The 18,548-nt window shown below is 42.0% G+C and overlaps 1 protein-coding gene across 2 annotated transcripts in view; it reads left to right on the top strand.

Moving 5' to 3' along the window:
• Positions 1-13,696, top strand: part of LIFR (LIF receptor subunit alpha) — an 87,404-nt gene extending 73,708 nt beyond the window's left edge. For both annotated transcript variants that reach the window (XM_075932518.2, XM_075932516.2), the window contains 2 exons: positions 3,475-3,553; positions 4,376-13,696. In XM_075932518.2, the coding sequence (XP_075788633.2) occupies positions 3,475-3,553; positions 4,376-5,014 (718 nt within the window). In that variant the 3' untranslated portion in view covers positions 5,015-13,696. The remainder of the gene's footprint in view (positions 1-3,474; positions 3,554-4,375) is intronic.
• The last annotated feature ends 4,852 nt before the right edge of the window (positions 13,697-18,548 follow it).

Below are 18,548 nucleotides of genomic sequence, written 5' to 3' on the forward strand. Positions count from 1 at the left end.
CAAATACTAAACAGAAATTTTAGGCATACTGCATTCACAGTGTCCAACCATTTGTCAGTAATATCAGGGAAGAGGTAAGATGTTACATCCCATATTTTTATGAATATGAATATGCATAGCTGGAAGATGCTTTATGCTAAATACATCTTGTAAATATCATTGGTAAGAGTATAATCTGCTGAATGTATATATTCTGTTTGTGTGCATGTATTATTCCTGTATTTGAAGTATGCAATATGATGTATACAGGCAGTCCCCAGGTTACGTACAAGATAGGCACTGTAGGTTTGTTCTTAAGTTGAATTTGTATGTAAGTCGGAACTGGTACATATTGTAGGGGAAACTCTAGCCAAACATTTCTTCAGAGCTCAGTTTTATTCTCCCACACCTCACTTCCCTCAGTCCTTTATTCTCAAGGTGAGGTGTCTGCTGAGAAAAGCCGCTCCGCGTCTCCCTAGTCTGCTGGGGGGGGGGGGGGCGCTAGCTTTGCGTCTTCCTGGTCTGCTGGGGGGAAGCAGCTAGTGCGGGGTTGCCTCACCCCGTTTGTAAGTAGGGATCCGATGTAAGTCGGATCCATGTAACCCGGGGACTGCCTGTAAATCCCTTTACTAATCTAGATGTGCTAAGTGAAGGCCATTAGTAGTACTCAAGAAACTTGATGGCCCAATGCTCAGGACAGTGATCTATGAATAGTCTTAGGGTATGTCTACCCTACACTGCTATTTCGAATTAACTTAATTTGAAATAGTTTTTGTGTATAGATGCGTTATTTTGAATTAGCTTAATTCGAATTAACTATTTCAAAATAGCATTTTTCTATTTTGAAATAGCATGTCCACACTGAGTGGACCCTGAACCGAAGTTAAGTCTGGCTGGAAACAGTGCCGGCAGCGCATCAGGTTAGGACTTAGTGTGTGGGGCTGCTGCCAGAGACTAACTGCACTCCGTGCTTAAAGGGGCCCTAACCCCACCCCGGACAGACAATTCTCAGGGTTCCCCGCTTGCTTGTCTAACTCGATGAGGGACAGCAAAGCAGTCCTGTATTGGAGTGCCCTGAGTGCCCGCACTCGGGACACCACAGCACTTGGCCACATGTAGCTGCCCCTGGGCACACTGGTGCATCTTGTGGGGTCATTGCCATCAGCCCGACTACACTTACTGCAGCCTGCCATCCAGGGAGTCCATCAGGGGGCTGTCAGGATCCCGGAGGCCCTGAGGGAGAGCGTCCACCCCGAGAAGCCCTCAGAACCTCCCCGGTCATCCCCACTTGGGGCTTGTGCCCCATTTCTCCCTCACGTCCTCCCACTTACCCCACCCTAACCCCCCTTCCTGATGTCAAAAAAAAGACACGTACGTTCAAAAATAGAAACTGGGTTTATTGAACAAAACTGGGTGGGCGATGTACCTCTGGGAAGACTGGGAAAAGGAGGTGGGAGAGGGAAAGAGAGAAGGTGGAAGAGGGGAAGGGGAAACCTGGGAGGAGGGAGCTGGAAGAGGGAAGCAAGTGGAAGAGTGGGAGAGGAAGCTCAGGGTTGGGGGTCTCGCCAGACCAACTTGACTTTCATGCTAATCTGCTCCTGGGTTCACATGTGGTCTTTCGTGGTCAGGCTGGCAGCTATCCTGCCATAGATGGCCGTGTTCCTCCATCTAGTGCAGAGATCATGGACGTTGAGGGCATCTCCCCCAAACCTGAATAAGGTCCATGATCTCCACCCTGGAACAGGAAGGCGCCTGCCTTCTCCAGCCCCTGTCAGGCTCCTGGGAGCTGGCAGACTGCTCCTGGGGAGTGGTGGAGGGCTGGCTGCCAGTGGCTTGCTGGCTCATGTTTTGGGGCCACTGGGCCAGGGGCCCCAGTAGCCACAGCTGGCTCTGGGCTGGCAGGCTTGGAGCTGGCACAGGCACTGTGGCCAGGGTCTACCCCTTTAATGGCTCCAGGGCTGGGGGAGAGGTGAGTAAGTTTTCCTAGTTGTGCCCAGAGCGGCCACCAGGACTCCCTGGGAAGGGCTAGAGGCCCCCTATTTAGAATTAAGTGTCTACACAGCACTTAATTTGAAATAGCTATTTTGATTTTGGTGTTACTCCTCTACTGGTACCTCGTAGAGATCCTAATTCGAACTACCTACTCCGTGCCACGTGTATCTGCGGGCACGGAGTTCAGACTAAGGGACATTTAAAAATGGCGGCGCCCGGGATATTTAAATCCCGGGCTTCATTTTCAACTTCAAATGCCTACATTAGCCTCCCTAGTTGGAACTAAGGGGCTAGTGTTAGACATACCCTTAAGATTGTTTAAATTAAAGCTTCTAATTTGAACTACCGTTAAACCTCCTTGCAGGAGGAATAACAGTAGTTCGAATTAGTAGCTTTAATTCAAACTACCTAGTCTGTGCCGCGTATAGCCGCGGGTAGGTAGTTCGAACTATGGGGCATTTAAAAATGGCGGCACGTGGGAACATGCAAATGAAGCCCAGGATATTTAAATCCCGGGCTTCATTTGCAAGTTCGAATACCTACATTAGCCACCCTAGTTCGAACTAGGGTGGCAGTGTAGAGATATCCTTAGAGTATTGAGCTTAGCTGGTGTGTTTTTGTTTTACTTTGCTCTCTTTGATTTATCTGCTATTACTTGCAACCACTTAAATCCTACTTTTATACTTAATAAAATGACTTTTGTTCATAAATAAACTCAGAGTAAACAATTGTTAACGGGTGGGGGGGTTAACAGCTGTGCATCTCTCTCTCTCATTGATGAAAGAGGTGAACAATTTGTGAGCTTACTCTGTATAAAGTTTACAGAGAGTTAAACAGATTTATCTGGGGTTCTGGTCCCTTGGGGCTGTTTCTTGTACAGGTTGAAGCTCTGTTAACCGGGACCCCTGGTCCGGCATCCGTAGTCCAGTAAGACCATGGATGCTCCAGGACCACAGTGTCCCAATGGAAGGCTGGCAGCCTCCCCAGTTGTTTGGTTTCCTGTGTGCTGGGCTGCCTGGTGTGCCACAACTGGGATGCTAGGCACAACCCAACAGAGCAGCCCACCACGTCCAGGAGCTCAGCTCCCCACAGCTGCCTGTCATGTTCAGGAGCCTGGTGTGCCTGCAGCAGGGCTGTGTGGCGTATCCAGGAGCCCAGTGAGTCTGCCCAGCAGGGCCAGGAGCCCAGCACACCGGGAGAACAGCACACTTCAGCGGGGCTGCCATATGTGTCCAGGAGCCCAGTGTGCTGGGAGTTAGGGTGCCTGGCTTAGCAGGGAAGAAGGGGATGGGCAGGACAGCGTGGCTGGTGGGGGAGGAAGATGACCAGGAGGCCAGTCCAAGGCTGTGGGGGGATGGTAGCAGGGTGGCAAATATAACCTCTCCTGGTCTGGCAAAATCCTCATCCAGAACCAGTCAGGTCTGCTGGACTAAAGTATTTTTATTTTCACATGTTGAATTTTTGCTGGTAATTTTGAAAACTGCTTAACTTTTCTCTCTAAAGGATTAATGAAACGTTTTACCCGGACATTCCAAACCCTGAGAACAGTAAGGCTTTGCAGTTTCAGAAGAATATATGTGAGGTAACCTTCATTTTTAGTACCATTTTTAAACATGTAAAACAGTGGTCCCCAAAGTATGCAGCCCAGTCCAGCCTCCACAAGTAGCTGCAACTCTGATCCCTGGCGGGAAAGGGGAGGGCTGAGGACACATTCTGTTATTTGATATTGGTAAAGTAGAGAGAAATTTTGTGGGGCCCATTGATCTGAAATGTACAGTTGGACATATCTTCTTGATGCAAGAGTCTGTAGAAGTGATTATATGATCTGGTTTGTCTCCAGCTGTCAATTTCCTTCCTCCTTGCATTGGCAGCAGTGAGAAGCGAGAGTATTCTCTCCAGCTCCCTTTCATGCTCATTAGTAACAGTTTGTAATTGGAAGTTAATGGAAAGGCAAACTATTGCTTTCAGAGTACATTACATGAGAGAAATAACAGGGAAATAGTGGTGGGTTTTATATGCTAAATAGTTTTTGGCAAAATTTAGGAATAATTGTGAAGCTGAACTTGTTAAAATATTTTAAAATGAGTTGAGCACCAAATATATTGGGAAGGGACCGGGAGAGAAAAAGTCAAATAGTTTTTTAAACAGTAAAGAATTGCTCTGTTGCAATGTACAGATGGTGGCATGTCTCTCAATTTAACTTAGCAAACCATTGTACATAGTGCAATACATTATCTATATGAACTAAACCTATTAACTGGCTTAGAAAAGGGCACAGCAGCAAGAGTGTAACAGGTGCACAATGGTGTGTGGAAGGGGAAACTGAAGCACCTGATCATCTCTTCACTTTTCTTAATATCCAATTATTTTTGATTGTCCTCATTTTTTTGTGTTTTCTGTTTAGGGGAACACAGCTCTTAAAACCTTGGAAATGAATCCTTGCACTCCAAATAGTGTGGAAGTGGTGGAAACGCGATCCACAGTCCCTAAAATAGAAGACACAGAAATTATGTCCCCAGTAGCAGAGAGCGAGCTTCCTGAAGATGGATCTGACCTAGAAACAGGAAGCCATGTGGTGCTGTCATACTGCCCAGCAATCATTGAGGAGGAGATCTCCAGTCCACCAATAGATGAACCTGTGGGATCTTCTCAAGTCATTTATATTGACATTCAGTCAATGTATCAGCCTCAAGTTAGTCTAGAGGAAGAGACAGATATTAACTTTGTCACTACAGCAGGCTATAAGCCACAAATGCAACTGCCAATTAATGCTATGAAAATGGAGAGTCACTCACCCGCAGAAGAGGACATAGATAAAACTGCGGGCTACAGACCTCAAGCAAACACTAATGCCTGGAAGTTAGACTCTCCAGACTCTCCTGTATCCATTGAAAGTAACAATGAAAATGGATCTTTTGGAAGTCCGTGTTCCATTAATTCTCGGCAATTTTTGATCCCCCCAAAGGATTATGAAGACGCTTCCACCTCTAACAACACAGGATGGTCCTTTACAAATTTTTTTCAGAACAAACCAAATGATTAATAATCACAGTAATCATCATTTCATCTGAACCTGCCACTCAATAAGTTCTTGTCCCTAGTGTTGTCATAACAGCATGGGTTATCCTTGGAGACAGTCAGCAGCATTTTTTTATGAGCTAAATATTATCATGTGTAAGTTATAGTTAAAGTGTTAATGTTCCATTTTAATACAGACTAAAACTCCAACTTTATAGAAATTCAGTTATTACAGTAGTAAGATACAGGGGTTTTGAGGTTAGATCTCATAATCCTAGCCAAAAAACTGTCTGTTTTCAAGTTGTCCTTCAAGATCATGCAGCTTGTTACTTTAAAGGTGTTCTGCTTCTGTAGTTCATTGGTTCTTATGAATATTCAGAATGACTAGAGTAGTTTATAGACTGTCTAAATGGGGGGTGATGGTGATAGGGAAACTTTCAGCCTAACAGTTGCAAATGTTAATTAAATCTGTTACCTAGACATTAAAATTAGCACTTTAATCTTAGTTTAAGTCCCATTGTTAAAAATATCATCGTATTTTAACACTTTAAAGAATGTCTATTCATGTTTGTTGTTTGATAACCAGAACACTAGTTTCTGTACCTACTGTACAATGTTTATTCAGTATCTGACTCAGGGGTACAAACATGGAAAATGTGTGTAATACTGACTTAAACTAAACAAGAACTGCAAAATGTTTAAACTTCAGCATTAATTTTTTTTAAACTTTAAAAACGCTGTTTTCTCTTTTGGTTAAGGAAGTAGTATTTCTTAACATATTGCACTTCCTCAAAGAGGTTAAGCATCTTTGATCTGTTACCTCAAAGAGGTTAAGCATCTTTTTCTTCTAGAAACTCTAATTGAGGTCATTATTAGTCCAGAACTAAAGTGCCATGAGCAGACCACCCAAGTGACTAGTCTTATTCTTCCAAAGTTGTTGGTTGTCCTAACTGATCAGTAGAGACTGCCCCATGGATTGCATTTAGTAGCACTAGCTGCCCAGGCAGATTTGTTCCACCAGTGAGAAAGGTTTGTCTTCAATTATAATAGTCCCCACCAGCCAGCAAGTCTCTTTGTGGCTAATCTCCAGAAAGAGTATCTACCAACCAGAGCACTCCTTCCAAATCCAAGGTGGAAACATACAATAGAATTTCTCTGCAGGCAAGAAGGATCCTAGGTAAACTAATGCCACTAATGATTTTTAATAGCGAGTTCCCCACCACTAGTTACCTGAAGTAATGCTCTAATGGCAGCGTATTTTACAGAAATGTTAAACATCATCATCTTTGATTTACCTCTGCTTTCACTCCTACATCATTTAAGCCTGCTATAGACCGCTCTAAATGTAACACTTCACGGTATAAACATTAGATTATGACAAATGCATCGCTAGAACCAAGCCATTGCTTCATTGACTTTGTTTTTAAATGCTTTATAGCTTAAATCTGTTTCTAATTATTGAAAGGATAATGTAGGGTCATGTGGCATAACATTGCTGTAAAACAGTGTGTCTTTAAGCTCTTAGCTGAATCCTTTTAAGGTCTTGATTTCAAGCATTAATCTGTGGTTCCTGAAATAATTTAATTGCAGAAATAGCTTTCTATATCAAGCACCGAGACAGCCAGTCCTGCTGAATTTGATATCAGATCTATAGCTCTGAAGGAATTAGAGCAGATCAGGAAGATAGATCTGCAAAAACAAACATGTTCATTGCATATAGAACTGTGAACTGGCTGCCCATGAGAAAAAAATGGCCTTAAACTGATCTCAGCAGTAAATGCTAAAATTCTGTATGTGTACCCACTCTTTGGATACTTCAAAGGTGGCATAATTTACCACAGTCTGTGCTTGCATGAGTCGCTTGGCTAAAAATGAATGTCTTTCTCCAAGTATTCCCTATTCTTTTTTAAACAGACAAACAAAAACACTGGGTGGATCAGGTGTTGATTTTTAAGTGACATAAAAGAATATTGATAATCAGCTTGATGAGGTTTAAAAGGCAGGGGCAAAAAGGGTATTAGCCTCTTCAAATCTGATTTCTCTTGTCCATCAGGCGATAAGAGAACATCCTGTCCTGGGAACCACTCTGCCAATATGGAAGGGAAAAGCAATTCCAGACCTTGGACTATTAACAAAATTCTTGTTGACTCTCAGATGTGTGTTTTTCTTTCAGGATGTGAAGAAGGTAACTTCAAAAAGATAGGTTATAAAAAGACAGTAGATTCTTGGAGATACTTATTCTGAGTCATAATGCAACTGACTTTTTTGAACTGCTCAGAATTAAATTTAATCTTTATAGAGATTTCTGTACATACCTACAAGTAACTTACTTCCTCCATGGTATCTAACCAGTTTTGAATTGGTAGCCACTGTAGTGGCTACTGCTGTAGCAAACTAACCACATTATCCTGAAATAATGAATAATTGTCCTAGCCAACTTGCCACTCTCAACTGGCCAAATAGCCACATCTGGCTAGCGGCTAGCGTGTAGGACACCATGGCTATACATGGTAATTAAATGGTGAATTCCACAATTTAGGAATAGCTGTTTGAAGAAACTCTTGTGATATCCTTCCTCAAACTCTTCTCACTACTGCATAATTTTTGTTAAGAAATGAAAGGCCTTGGGGGGAAGGGGCACATACTTGCATCTCCTGAACTTCATATCTTAAAAATCCCTTTTAAGAATTAACAATAGAAAAAGCCCTTTGCAAATAGTGATTTCAACACTCGCAAGCATGCACCATGCTTTGCACTAGGTAGATGATACCATTTTAACAAAAATTATTTCAGATATATAACACAGATGGTCTGAATGGGATTTTCAGATCATTTTCCATGTCACATTATTTACAGAGCTGCTATTAGAAATGCCAGTTTGAGGCATTGCTTTCCCATTTCATAGATACCTACTTGGCAACTGACTGTTTAACCCTTTATTACATGTTCTGTGATGAGCAAAAAGTTTATCTTCAATATGCAATCTACTGACAAAGCCTCCATCACTGCTATGACAAAGTGATGTCTTAACGTCCAGGAAAACTTTACACCAGATCAGCAACACCAAGGAGAGATTCCGTAAACTATAGGGCAGACTTACAAATGCCTTGAGACTTAACTAAGGGATAAATCACTGGCTGATAGCTTTTGACTCTGGGAATAACAATTAGATTCAACTCAGTCACACTGTTGCCTAAAATAATTAGTATTTTGCTATTAGATTTGTAATGCAGATTAGTTTTATTTTAAGGAAAATATGTAGTTTTATTTGCTATAAATATTTATACAAAGACAAATGTTAAGCTTTCATCTATGCAAAGTACCATTATATTATATTATATTTTACTTCACTTACTTGGATATAACATTTGGTAATATCTAGTACTTATGTAATTTCCCCATTTTGCTTCTGTAGTATAGTAGAAAGAATAACTGAACAGAAGTTCAGTTAAATGAATAACACATAGGCTATGTCTACACTGCCCCCTCTTGCACAAAAAATATGCAAATGAGGTGAAGCGTGGAATAGCACCATGCCTCATTAGCATAATTAATTAGGCTCCGTTTTTACGCAAGAGGCTTTTGTGCAAAAAGGAACTGTGTAGACAGTTCGTTTTTGTGCAAAAACAGAGCCGCATTAATTATGCAAATGAGGCACAGATATTCCACGCTTCTCCTCATGCGCATATATTTTTGCGCAAGGGGGGATAGTGTAGACATAGCCAAACTGTATACTGCACCTGCTCTCAGGTTATACTTTATTTCACCATTTATTGACAGTAAAGGCAACAATATTTGAAATAATCTGATTTCTGAATGATGAGGGAGCATTCAATTTTTTCAGAGTGTAGGGCATCTGTACTGTGACCTAAACACTCAAAGTGCAGGTATTTCTTCTTTTTCACCAGCTATGCTACTTTACTTTGTAAAAATGTGATTGTTACATCGCTTGCACTGGCTTTCTGGAGAACTTTCTACTCTTAGGGTTTATGGCTATATCCAAGCGCTGATACAAAATTTTGTATCCGCATCCACAAAAATGAGCCACAGAGATCAATAATGCTGATACATGTGGATATAAGAATATCTGCAGATTTGCAGGGCTCTATTTATAGTTGAAAACGCCTATTCTGAATGCTAGGGCCTGAATACCTCTTCACACAATGCCACTGTAATGGAAATGAGACTAGTGAGAGAGACAGACGGGTATGTATCTATATGCCAAATAGACATACATCATATTCAGTGTGTTACAAACTAGTTAACAGCTGTCTTCATTAAAAGTGAGCCCTGCCTAGCAGTGCAGTTCAGCTGTATGCAATTTCACTGATATAGTGGACTATTTTGAAAGCTACTTCATATACCTGATATTAAAATAAAGATTGTCATTTTAAATCAGTGTAAATACCAGAATGTTCAGTAAAATCTTCAGGAAGAGGCATACCAAATTAGCAAAGATGTCAGCCAACCTTTGTGCCTGAATGACTAGTCTTGTTAGATGACTGAGTTCCTTTTCAAACCTGTGCAAATGTACAATAATTGCTGAAGCGCCTTGAAGAAAAAAGTAGAGGAGTAACTAGTCTTCCATAACAAGGCTACTCTCTATGCATGGTGCTGTTTAACTTCCATAAACATTAATGGGAGTTGTAAGGGAAAAGCCACATGCTTCAAATTAGGCTCCTTAATTGATGCCTTGTAGTTTCCCAATGAAATTCTTTTAAAATAGGTTTGCTTTTCCTGTTTGTGAAAAGCCTCTGATATAATAGAAAACTTTGCATTTCCAGCACATTTCTCTCTCTATATCTGAGCCTTTGGATTTATTAAATACCTATAGATTTTTATTTTGTAGTCAGGGAACGGAGAGATAAATGTTGCGTCCAAAAGGGCGTTGAATTTAATCAGCGGAATTCTGTCAACGCACATTGATGCTCTTTTTTAGAACATAGGTAGTTTCACTTTTAATACTGTGTGGGCATCTGAGGGTGCAGCTACACAGCAGGATTTAACTCAAAATAAGCTATGCAAATTGAGCTACATCAGTTGTGTAGCTTATTTCGAAATACCTTATTTTGAAATCGAGAGCGTTTACGCAGCACTTATTTCAAAATGGAGCACTCTTCCTCTGACTTCCCTTACTTATACAATGAGGGTTACAGGAGTTGGAGTAAGAAGTCCTCCAGCTTGACAGTATTTTGACATTATTTCAAAATAACTGCCTGCTGTGTAGACACAGAATAAGTGTTGAAATAATACTAGTTGTTTTGAAATAATGTTGCTGTGTAGACGTACCCTAACAGATGTTATTTTTTTTAAATGTCAGGCAGTTTAATTGTGGAACAAGTAATTTATGCTGCTTTTTAATTTTGAGCCATATTTGGTTTGTATGTGTCTGTTTTGTGGCTAGGATTTTTGTATTCTCTCTGTTCTTGAGCATCAGTAGCATTTGATTTATTTGTGTGTACTTGCTATTCTGTGTTCATTATTTGTGTTGTATTGACTGATACATGGGGACTTGGAATATTAACTGACATGACATTTTAATTAGGGTTGTAAATTTGAATAGTCTATACATGATATACCTCACAAAGCTGGTTAATATATCATCAGATGTAGTAAGCTAATGTTACAGCTAATCAGTGAATTATATCTTCTAGCATGTGTTCTCTGAATATGTAGGCTTAGGACCTGATCCTGCAAACACTTACTACCATGTAGGCCTCACTATGGTAACTCATCCTTTGAAGTAATGAGAAGACATATAGTAACGAGCATTATAGTGGTAGAAACTGTTTGCGGTATTGTCGCTCAGATTGAAGTCACTTGGCAGATTCAGTTTATTTCTTTTTTAGAGTATGTCTGTGTTTCGAGTTAGCAGTTTAATTGCCAGCTCAGAATACTTTTGCTGGCTAATGTCTCCTCACAATGGGAATCTTACATCCAGCTCGAAGTGTAGATGTATCCCTTGTGAAACTAACATCCTAATACCACCATATAAAGTAAAGAAATGGGAAAAGGTACATCTTTCCTTCTGGAAATAGAAACCTGGGTTACTCTGAAAAGTGGGGGGAGGCGGGGGGGGGGGGAGAACAGGTGAACTAAATTCACCCAAGTAGGGTGAGTTTGGACCTTCATCCAATTGATGCAGGTATAGATTGCGTGATCCCCTGAGACTGCCCCTCTGACTGAATGTGAAATTGCTCATGGAGGGAGCATAATTATGGCATCAAAAGAAATTGAATATGATGAAGGGCGCAAGATAGTCCCAGAAAGAAATATAACAAGATCCTCAGTGATATATTTTAATCAATTTAATTATATTTCTTTGTTATTGTACATATTAAATACACTACAGTAATAGATGTGACTAATTCAAAAGCTATATTGGAAATATAAGAGAAAAAACATGAATATTGATTAGACTGGAAGAATTAAATGGCTGTGTTTTACTCTAATAAACAGCTAGCATATCTGAGCTTCTCATGTAAATAAAATAGTATTCAGTTCCAGAGTAGAAGAATTTAGTGAGAACTTTAGTTCAAATTATTTTATAATATCATTTCTAATTTTTTAAAAGGTCCTAAATTATTTATGCAAATATATACTTGTACTTTTACTGTATTTCGATATTGTATAAGAAGTCATCTAGAAATTCCCAGGTTGTTTTATCAGAGAGCTCCCCTCTGCCATATGACCTTTTATTAGAGGTAGAAGATTTTTTTAAATGCTAGAAAGGACAATGCTGCTTGCATTTCCCATATGATTACATTGTGATTAATGTTATTACATATAAAATATTGACTTGTGAAATGCACATTTAAAAGGATGCTGTCAGTAGTTCTTTAGATGCTTTTAGTTTTAGTTTCCGTAACTCTCAGCTCTTTAGAGAGCAACAAGAACTCCAACTCCAAACACAAACAGACTTTGGGGTTTTTTTTAATCCAGGTCCAGATGCAGCTCCAAACTTTGGGCTGTTTAAAGATCTAGCTCCACATTCTGAAGCTTGGGTTCATCTGTTATTTTAAATGTCCTCATGGCAGCTGGAAACCAGTTCCTTTCATCATAATGTTTTCTTGTCCAGTTATCTAAGTCTTGGTTTCCCCCAGTGTTTGTAACATAGGCTCTGTCTGTGGCCATTTTTTCATGGGAAGCAAACAAGTATCAAATGACGCTGTAAGATCTTTTGCAGCTTTAGAAGTTTTCTCAGTAAGTATCACCATAATTTTGCCCACAAACTGGTAGCTGTTTTCTCTGCAGAATGGAGATGAACACCCATGTGACTTTCAAACTATGGCAGACTAAATTTTAAGCCTAAATTATTGGACAGTCTCATTTTTATCATATGCCACTTAAGGAGACACTGCTAGGTAAAGTTTGGCGCAGAGTTAGGTTCTGTGTAATAAGAAAGATAATAAAAAACTAACACAACAGAAATTATTTCATGATTTAATCAATTCTAATTGCAACATTTTTTAAATCATACATTTAAGTCAGCATCTCACATTACTGCATTTCACTAAAGCCATGAGAACTAGAGAATATCATTGATTAGAATTTGACAATAAACGAAAGTGAAACTTGCTAATTTATTTTCATCATTCAAGCTAAAAAAAAGTCAAAAAGTAATCAGTTTAACCAGTGAAAAGTTGAATTAGAGAAAGGTTTTTTAATTCAGATTATTAAAGAGTTTGTAACAATTGTAAGGATTTTAATAAGAATACATTGTTTTAAATCTGGCAGTGTCTCTTTATATAGTAGTAAAAAGTGAATGATGCTATCCAGCACTATATTTCATCGAGCTCCTGGAATGCTTACAAAGCAAGTAGGCTTTCACTTTTACTTATTTCAATTCAGATCTTACCTAAAATCCCTCCAAAATGCAATGCAATTGTAAGTCTTAACTTTGTCCTTTTGTGGTGCACACATTAAAAGTTTTGGTAGAATCCTTCAGGTGATGAGAGAAAAAATTGTATTGTACTAAAATGCTGTTTAAAAACATACTGTGAATGGATTTAGTCGGTTTTTAGGTGCCTTTTTACCATTTTTTTTTTTACAGCCTAAATATTTTGTTTAGAAGTGTTTTATGTTTTTTACATGTATTTCAATGGAATCAGTTTATAACATGAATGAAAGCGTTGTCCACTAATTTCAAATTGTAAAGTATAAAGTTAGTTTGGAGAATAAATGAAGGTGAAAAAGAAGACTGGCAAAAAGCTAGTCAGTTTAACACTATTCCCTTTATATTACTTCAAATTTAGAAATTGGCCTTTACAGGGGTTTTTTCCCTCCTTTTTTTGGTGAAATTGGCATATATTTCCAAATCTGCTATGTGTTTAAAACATTTTGTTCACAATTTAAACAGAATTATCACAAGGCACTTTAATAAATAATGTTGAAATATACCAAGTAAACAAAACGTTGATTCAAGAAAATGTATCAGCAGACAGTTTTATTGAATGAGCTTCTAAACAAATGCATGCGTGGAAAGACAAGTGTAGCATCAAGATGGGAAAGATGATGACAGTATGATATGCTACGTTTATAAATAACCTTAGTACTAAGATACCAACTTTTGCATACATTTTAAGCTAGTTTGCTTGGCTGTGTAACTTGACAAATTGCTTATGTCTGGTTAAAAATATGCATGTATTTAACAATTTTGCCATAGTATTGCCATAGAATTTAATAAATATATTTTCTTACGCTATTATCAATTTGGACGTTATTTGCTTATGTATTTTTTTTAATTGTGAGAGACAAGTGCTGCTGTTTGATGTAAACTGAGTTACTGCAGCTATACACGAGTTTAAAAAACCGAATTGGTCCAGAGTTTAATCTGCTACTGACAGTGTGCTCCATCATTACATGGCTTATATCTGTTCAGTTCACATTTCTGGTTTCCTGCTCTACTGGCTGTTAGGAATGTAGAGATCCTCCAAAGCACCTACTTTATATGATGAAGTTTAGAAACAAGCTCCTAAAGTAATTCCTGACTCCTGCCACATACTGATTTTTAAAGACTCAACTAAACCTAGTTTCAGGGAGTTAGAAAATTCGGAATCATATGGACGATTAGTTTTTATGACAGATTTCCAACCTAAGGGTATGTCTACACTACAACGTTAATTCGAACTAACGGATCCAGACTAAAAAACTAGTTCGAATTAGCGTTTTGCTAATTCGAACTAGCATGTCCACATTAAGTGGACCCTGAACCGGGCTTAAGGATGGCCAGAAGCAGTGCCGGCAGGGCATCAGAGGAGGACTTAGAGCGTGGAGATGCTGTCTCAGGCTAGCTGAGGGCTGTGCTTAAAGGGTCCCGACCCTCACCACGGACAGACAGTTCTCAGGGGTGCCCCGCTTGCAAAGCAGTCCTGGCTTGGAGTGCCCTGAGTGCCCACACTGGGCACATCACACCACTCGGCCATCAGCCCGGCTGCACTTGCCGCAGGCTGCCATCTGGGGAGAGGGGGCAATCGGGGGGCTGCAGGAGAGGTTCCACCCCAAAAGCCCGCAGAGCCAGCCCAGTCCTCCCCATCGGGGACTCGTGCCCCATTCCTCCCTCACCTCCTTCCACTTACCCTTCCCTAGCCCCTTTTCTTGATGTACAAAATAAAGATAACGTGTCTTCCAAAATGGAATCTGTCTTTATTGAACAAAACTGGGGGAGACTGGGAAAAGGAGGTGGGAGAGAGGAAGAGAGAGGCTGGGAGAGGGGAGGGCAACTAAAATGATCAGGGGTTGGGAACAGGTCCCATATGAAGAGAGGCTAAAGAGACTGGGACTTTTCAGCTTAGAAAAGAGGAGACGGAGGGGGGACAGGATAGAGGTCTCTAAAAGCAGGAGTTGGGTGGAGAGGGTGCATACAGAAAAGTTCTTCATTAGTTCCCATAAAGAAGGACTAGAGGACACCAAAGGAAAGGAATGGGTAGCAGGCTTCAAACTAGTAACAGAAAGTTGTTCTTCACAAAGCAAAGAGTCAACCTGTGGAACTCCTTGCTGCAGGAGGCTGTGAAGGCTAGAACTAGAACAGAGTTTAAAGGGAAGTGAGATCAAGTCATGGAGGCTGGGTCCATGGAGTGGTATTAGCCAGGGGGTAGGAGTGGTGTCCCATCCCAACAGCCTCCTCTTACTCCCCCCCCCCCCCCCCCCCCGCCAGCAGCGCAGAGCTTCATCCTAGTTTTGCCCAACCAGGCTGCTCTTTGCTGGGTGACTTTAATACTCTTCCAGCTTTAGATTCATCTTGAAAATCATCCTAGTTCAAGGATCAAACCCTCTCCTTGGACTCTTGCAGGGAAAATGTTTCATTTGCTGCCTTTACAGAGACAGTAAAACACTCCATCCTGCTGTTTAGAAGTACACATTTTACTGAACATACATAACACTGATGATTTACAATGAAAGCAAAGCAAGTTTAGTGAAGAGAGCATGTTTTCAATGCCACCAAGTAACAGGGTTAAAGGTAGAGATGACTACAAACTAGTAACAGTGAAAACATGCATCTAAAAGTTTAATATGATCTAGCACAATACAGTCTTTGTTCAAGATGATTTCTTTCACCCAGTTCCCAGGCTTTTACTGGCCAGCCTGGCTAGGACCCCCTCACAGAGATCAGATGGCTGTATTTCTCTCTCTCCCAAGGGGAAGGATAAAAATGGAGTCTCACTATCTCTAAAGTGGTTGTTTTTGTCTGAAAAGACAGAAAACCCCACACCCCTTCAAGGATTCAGTCTTCTGTCTCCCCTTGCGGAGACAGGAGTCAGGTTAATTCTGTGTCTCTAGTTAAGAATCAGGATAATCTCTGCAGGCTTAGCTTGATGGCTTTGTTTACTGCTAATATGTAAGATGAGGTAAACCCACGTTCCTTTGCCTAGGATGAACCTGTTTATCACCATTACCTAAGCTATGCTGTTTTGTTTTTACCATGTTCAGTGCACACACTAGTAACATTACAGAGGGAATTCCCATATAACATTAACACATGCATTTTACAATTGTATTGATGACCAAGGTGTGGCTAGCTTTTATGACCCCTTGCAAGGTCTGTTTTGTACAAATACTGCAATGGCATGTGAATTCAGGGGTGCCTTGGTTCACGGTCAGACATCATGGGAGGAATCTGAACAGCAGGAGAAACTGGGAGGAGGGTAATTAGTAGGTAGATACAGTGTGTAAAACTTCGGTGGGCGCTCTACCAGTGTAGTTCTCAAATTCTGCCAGAAAAAGGAATGTTCAGTTAAGATACTGCCTCCCAGTTCAAGTGACAGAACCTGTAATTGTGCACATGGACCAGAAGGGGAGAGACTAAGAGATGAGGGTACTGGATTTCACAGCTGTAGGCTCCAGCTGGCATACTAAATTAGGCACATTGGAAGCTGGCTGCAGTCATTTAGCAATTCTCCATCAGTGTTATGGATGTGTCTCAGGTGCCTCAGCAATAAAGAGTGCCAGCGCTAGTTCACGATCTGCAGAAAAGCACTCTACAAATTCTTGCTGACTGGGCAGATAGGGTCATTTCTATTGTGTCAGATTAATCTGTTGCAGGGACACGTCCGTCACTGCTTTTCGACTTTCCCAGTGGAGGGTTATCTGGGCGTTGCACTGACATCTCAGGCTGAAGGGGGCCTCCTCGTATGTAGCTGGGACCACCCAGGGCTCAAAACAGGGTCCAGCATAAGTGGTTATTTTTAATCTCTTTCATTTCCTGGGGCAAGATTAGCATGGCCCTGCAAAGTGACAGCTGCCAGTTTTAGAGCAGCCTAAGCCTCTGGTGGCTGGGGCTGACCAATAAGGCTCAGAGAGACAACCACTAGGACTCCCCTAGCTGCACTCAATTAAATTTCCAGCCCAGGAAAGCTTATGCCTAAGTAAATTTGTTAGCTTTTAAGGTACCACAGGACTCCCTATGGCAGTTACTTTGTGACACTTCTGCATGCCCAACTGCTGCCCACATATTCTTTCTGTTTGCCTGGTCTTGGCACATGAAAGCTTTTTAGTACAATATGCTATAGGTGCCCAGTCCATGGGCGGCGAGTTATATGGGTTCATGGTGCCCCTACTCCAGTAATATTCAGAGCTGGGGGCCCTGCTCCAGCAATATTTGGAGCTGGGCCTCTCCCCGGTCCCCACTTGCTGCCCCCCCCCCCGTGTCCTCCCACCCCAGCCCCAGAGTACCTCCCCTGGCCCTGCCCCGTCCCTGCCATGCGCAGCTTTCAGTCCGGCTCTCCCTTTCCGGCTGCTGCCATGCACGGCATTTGCAGGTGAGCAAGGAGACACCTGGGTATGATGTCATGGCCCGGAACTTTAAAACTGCTCGGCACGGTGTTTCACCGTGCGGCATAGCTCCGGGTTTGAAGTCCGGGGACTTCTGGGGCCCGAGCACGGACTCCAGCCCCGCAAGGTAGAAGGGAGGGGAGGAAGAGGCTTATGAGGAGAGGGAAGAAAGGGGAAGGGTGGGAGAGGAAGGGGCTTGCGTGGAGGGGGAGGAAGGGGTGGGAGAGGAAGAGGCTTGTGCAGAGGGGAAGGGGGAAGAAAGGGGAAAGTACCAAGGGGAAGGGTGGAGGAGACACAAATGCCAGGGGTCCAAGTGCAGACAATGAGGAGAAAAGCAGGAGGGGAGCTGTCAGTGGGGGGGGGGGGAGGGGAAAGGACAGGGTGATGCTGGGAGAGGAGAAGAGTAAGGGCATTGGGGGCTAAAGGGAGGAGGGGAAGATGCTGGGAGAAGTCTTGAAAGAAGGGGTGGGCATGAGAAAGGTGGGGTTGGAAAGTGGTGATGGGGTGGGCATCAGGGAAAAAGGGCAAAGGGGGCAGGGGCAGTGAGGGAAGAGGGAGGCACAGAGAGGGTGCAGGTGCCAGGGGATTCTGGGGGTGAAGCAGAAGAGCAGACACCTGCAGGGGCGGGACCAGCACCAGAGGAGAGAGGCAGGGCAGGTGTGTAGAGGGAGGTGTTAGAAGAAGGGATAAGAATGGGATAGTTCACATGATCAGAGTGGAGCTACTGAAGGAGTGAGCACAAGGGGGAGAGAAGGGTTGGTGGAGGGGGGCAGGTCTCAGGAGGGCTGAGGGCAGTAAGAAGGACAGCAGAGGAGAGTAAGGAGTTGGGGGGCAGAAGGCACCAGGGGAGCTGATGGAGCAAGAGAAGGAGACATGGCATCAGAGAGAAAAGATAAAGGTTTATAAAATATTTATTAATAACTTGGGTGCCACAGTGGGACATCCAAACAAGCCACATGAACTCAGTATTGGTGCACAACACAAAATTCATTCTGCTCATGGGAGGAAACGCTTAGGCTATGCCTGCACTGGCGGCTTCTTGCACAAGAACATTTTGAGCAAGGGTTCTTGTGCAAGAAGTCTTGTGCAAGAACACGTCCACACTTCCATGTGCGAACTGTGCATTTGCACAAGAGCATCCATGGCAGTGTGGATGCTCTCTTGCGCAAGAAAGCTCCAGTGGCCATGTTAGCCATATGGGTTTCTTGAGCAAGACATCCCTGCCAAGCATCCACAGCTTACACCTGTTAGAAAAGAGCGTAGCTCTTACACAAGATGCCCTCTTACCA

The sequence above is a fragment of the Pelodiscus sinensis genome, chromosome 6, assembly GCF_052426305.1.
Source record: "Pelodiscus sinensis isolate ZL-2025 chromosome 6, ASM5242630v1, whole genome shotgun sequence".
NCBI classification, from domain to species: Eukaryota; Metazoa; Chordata; order Testudines; family Trionychidae; genus Pelodiscus; species Pelodiscus sinensis.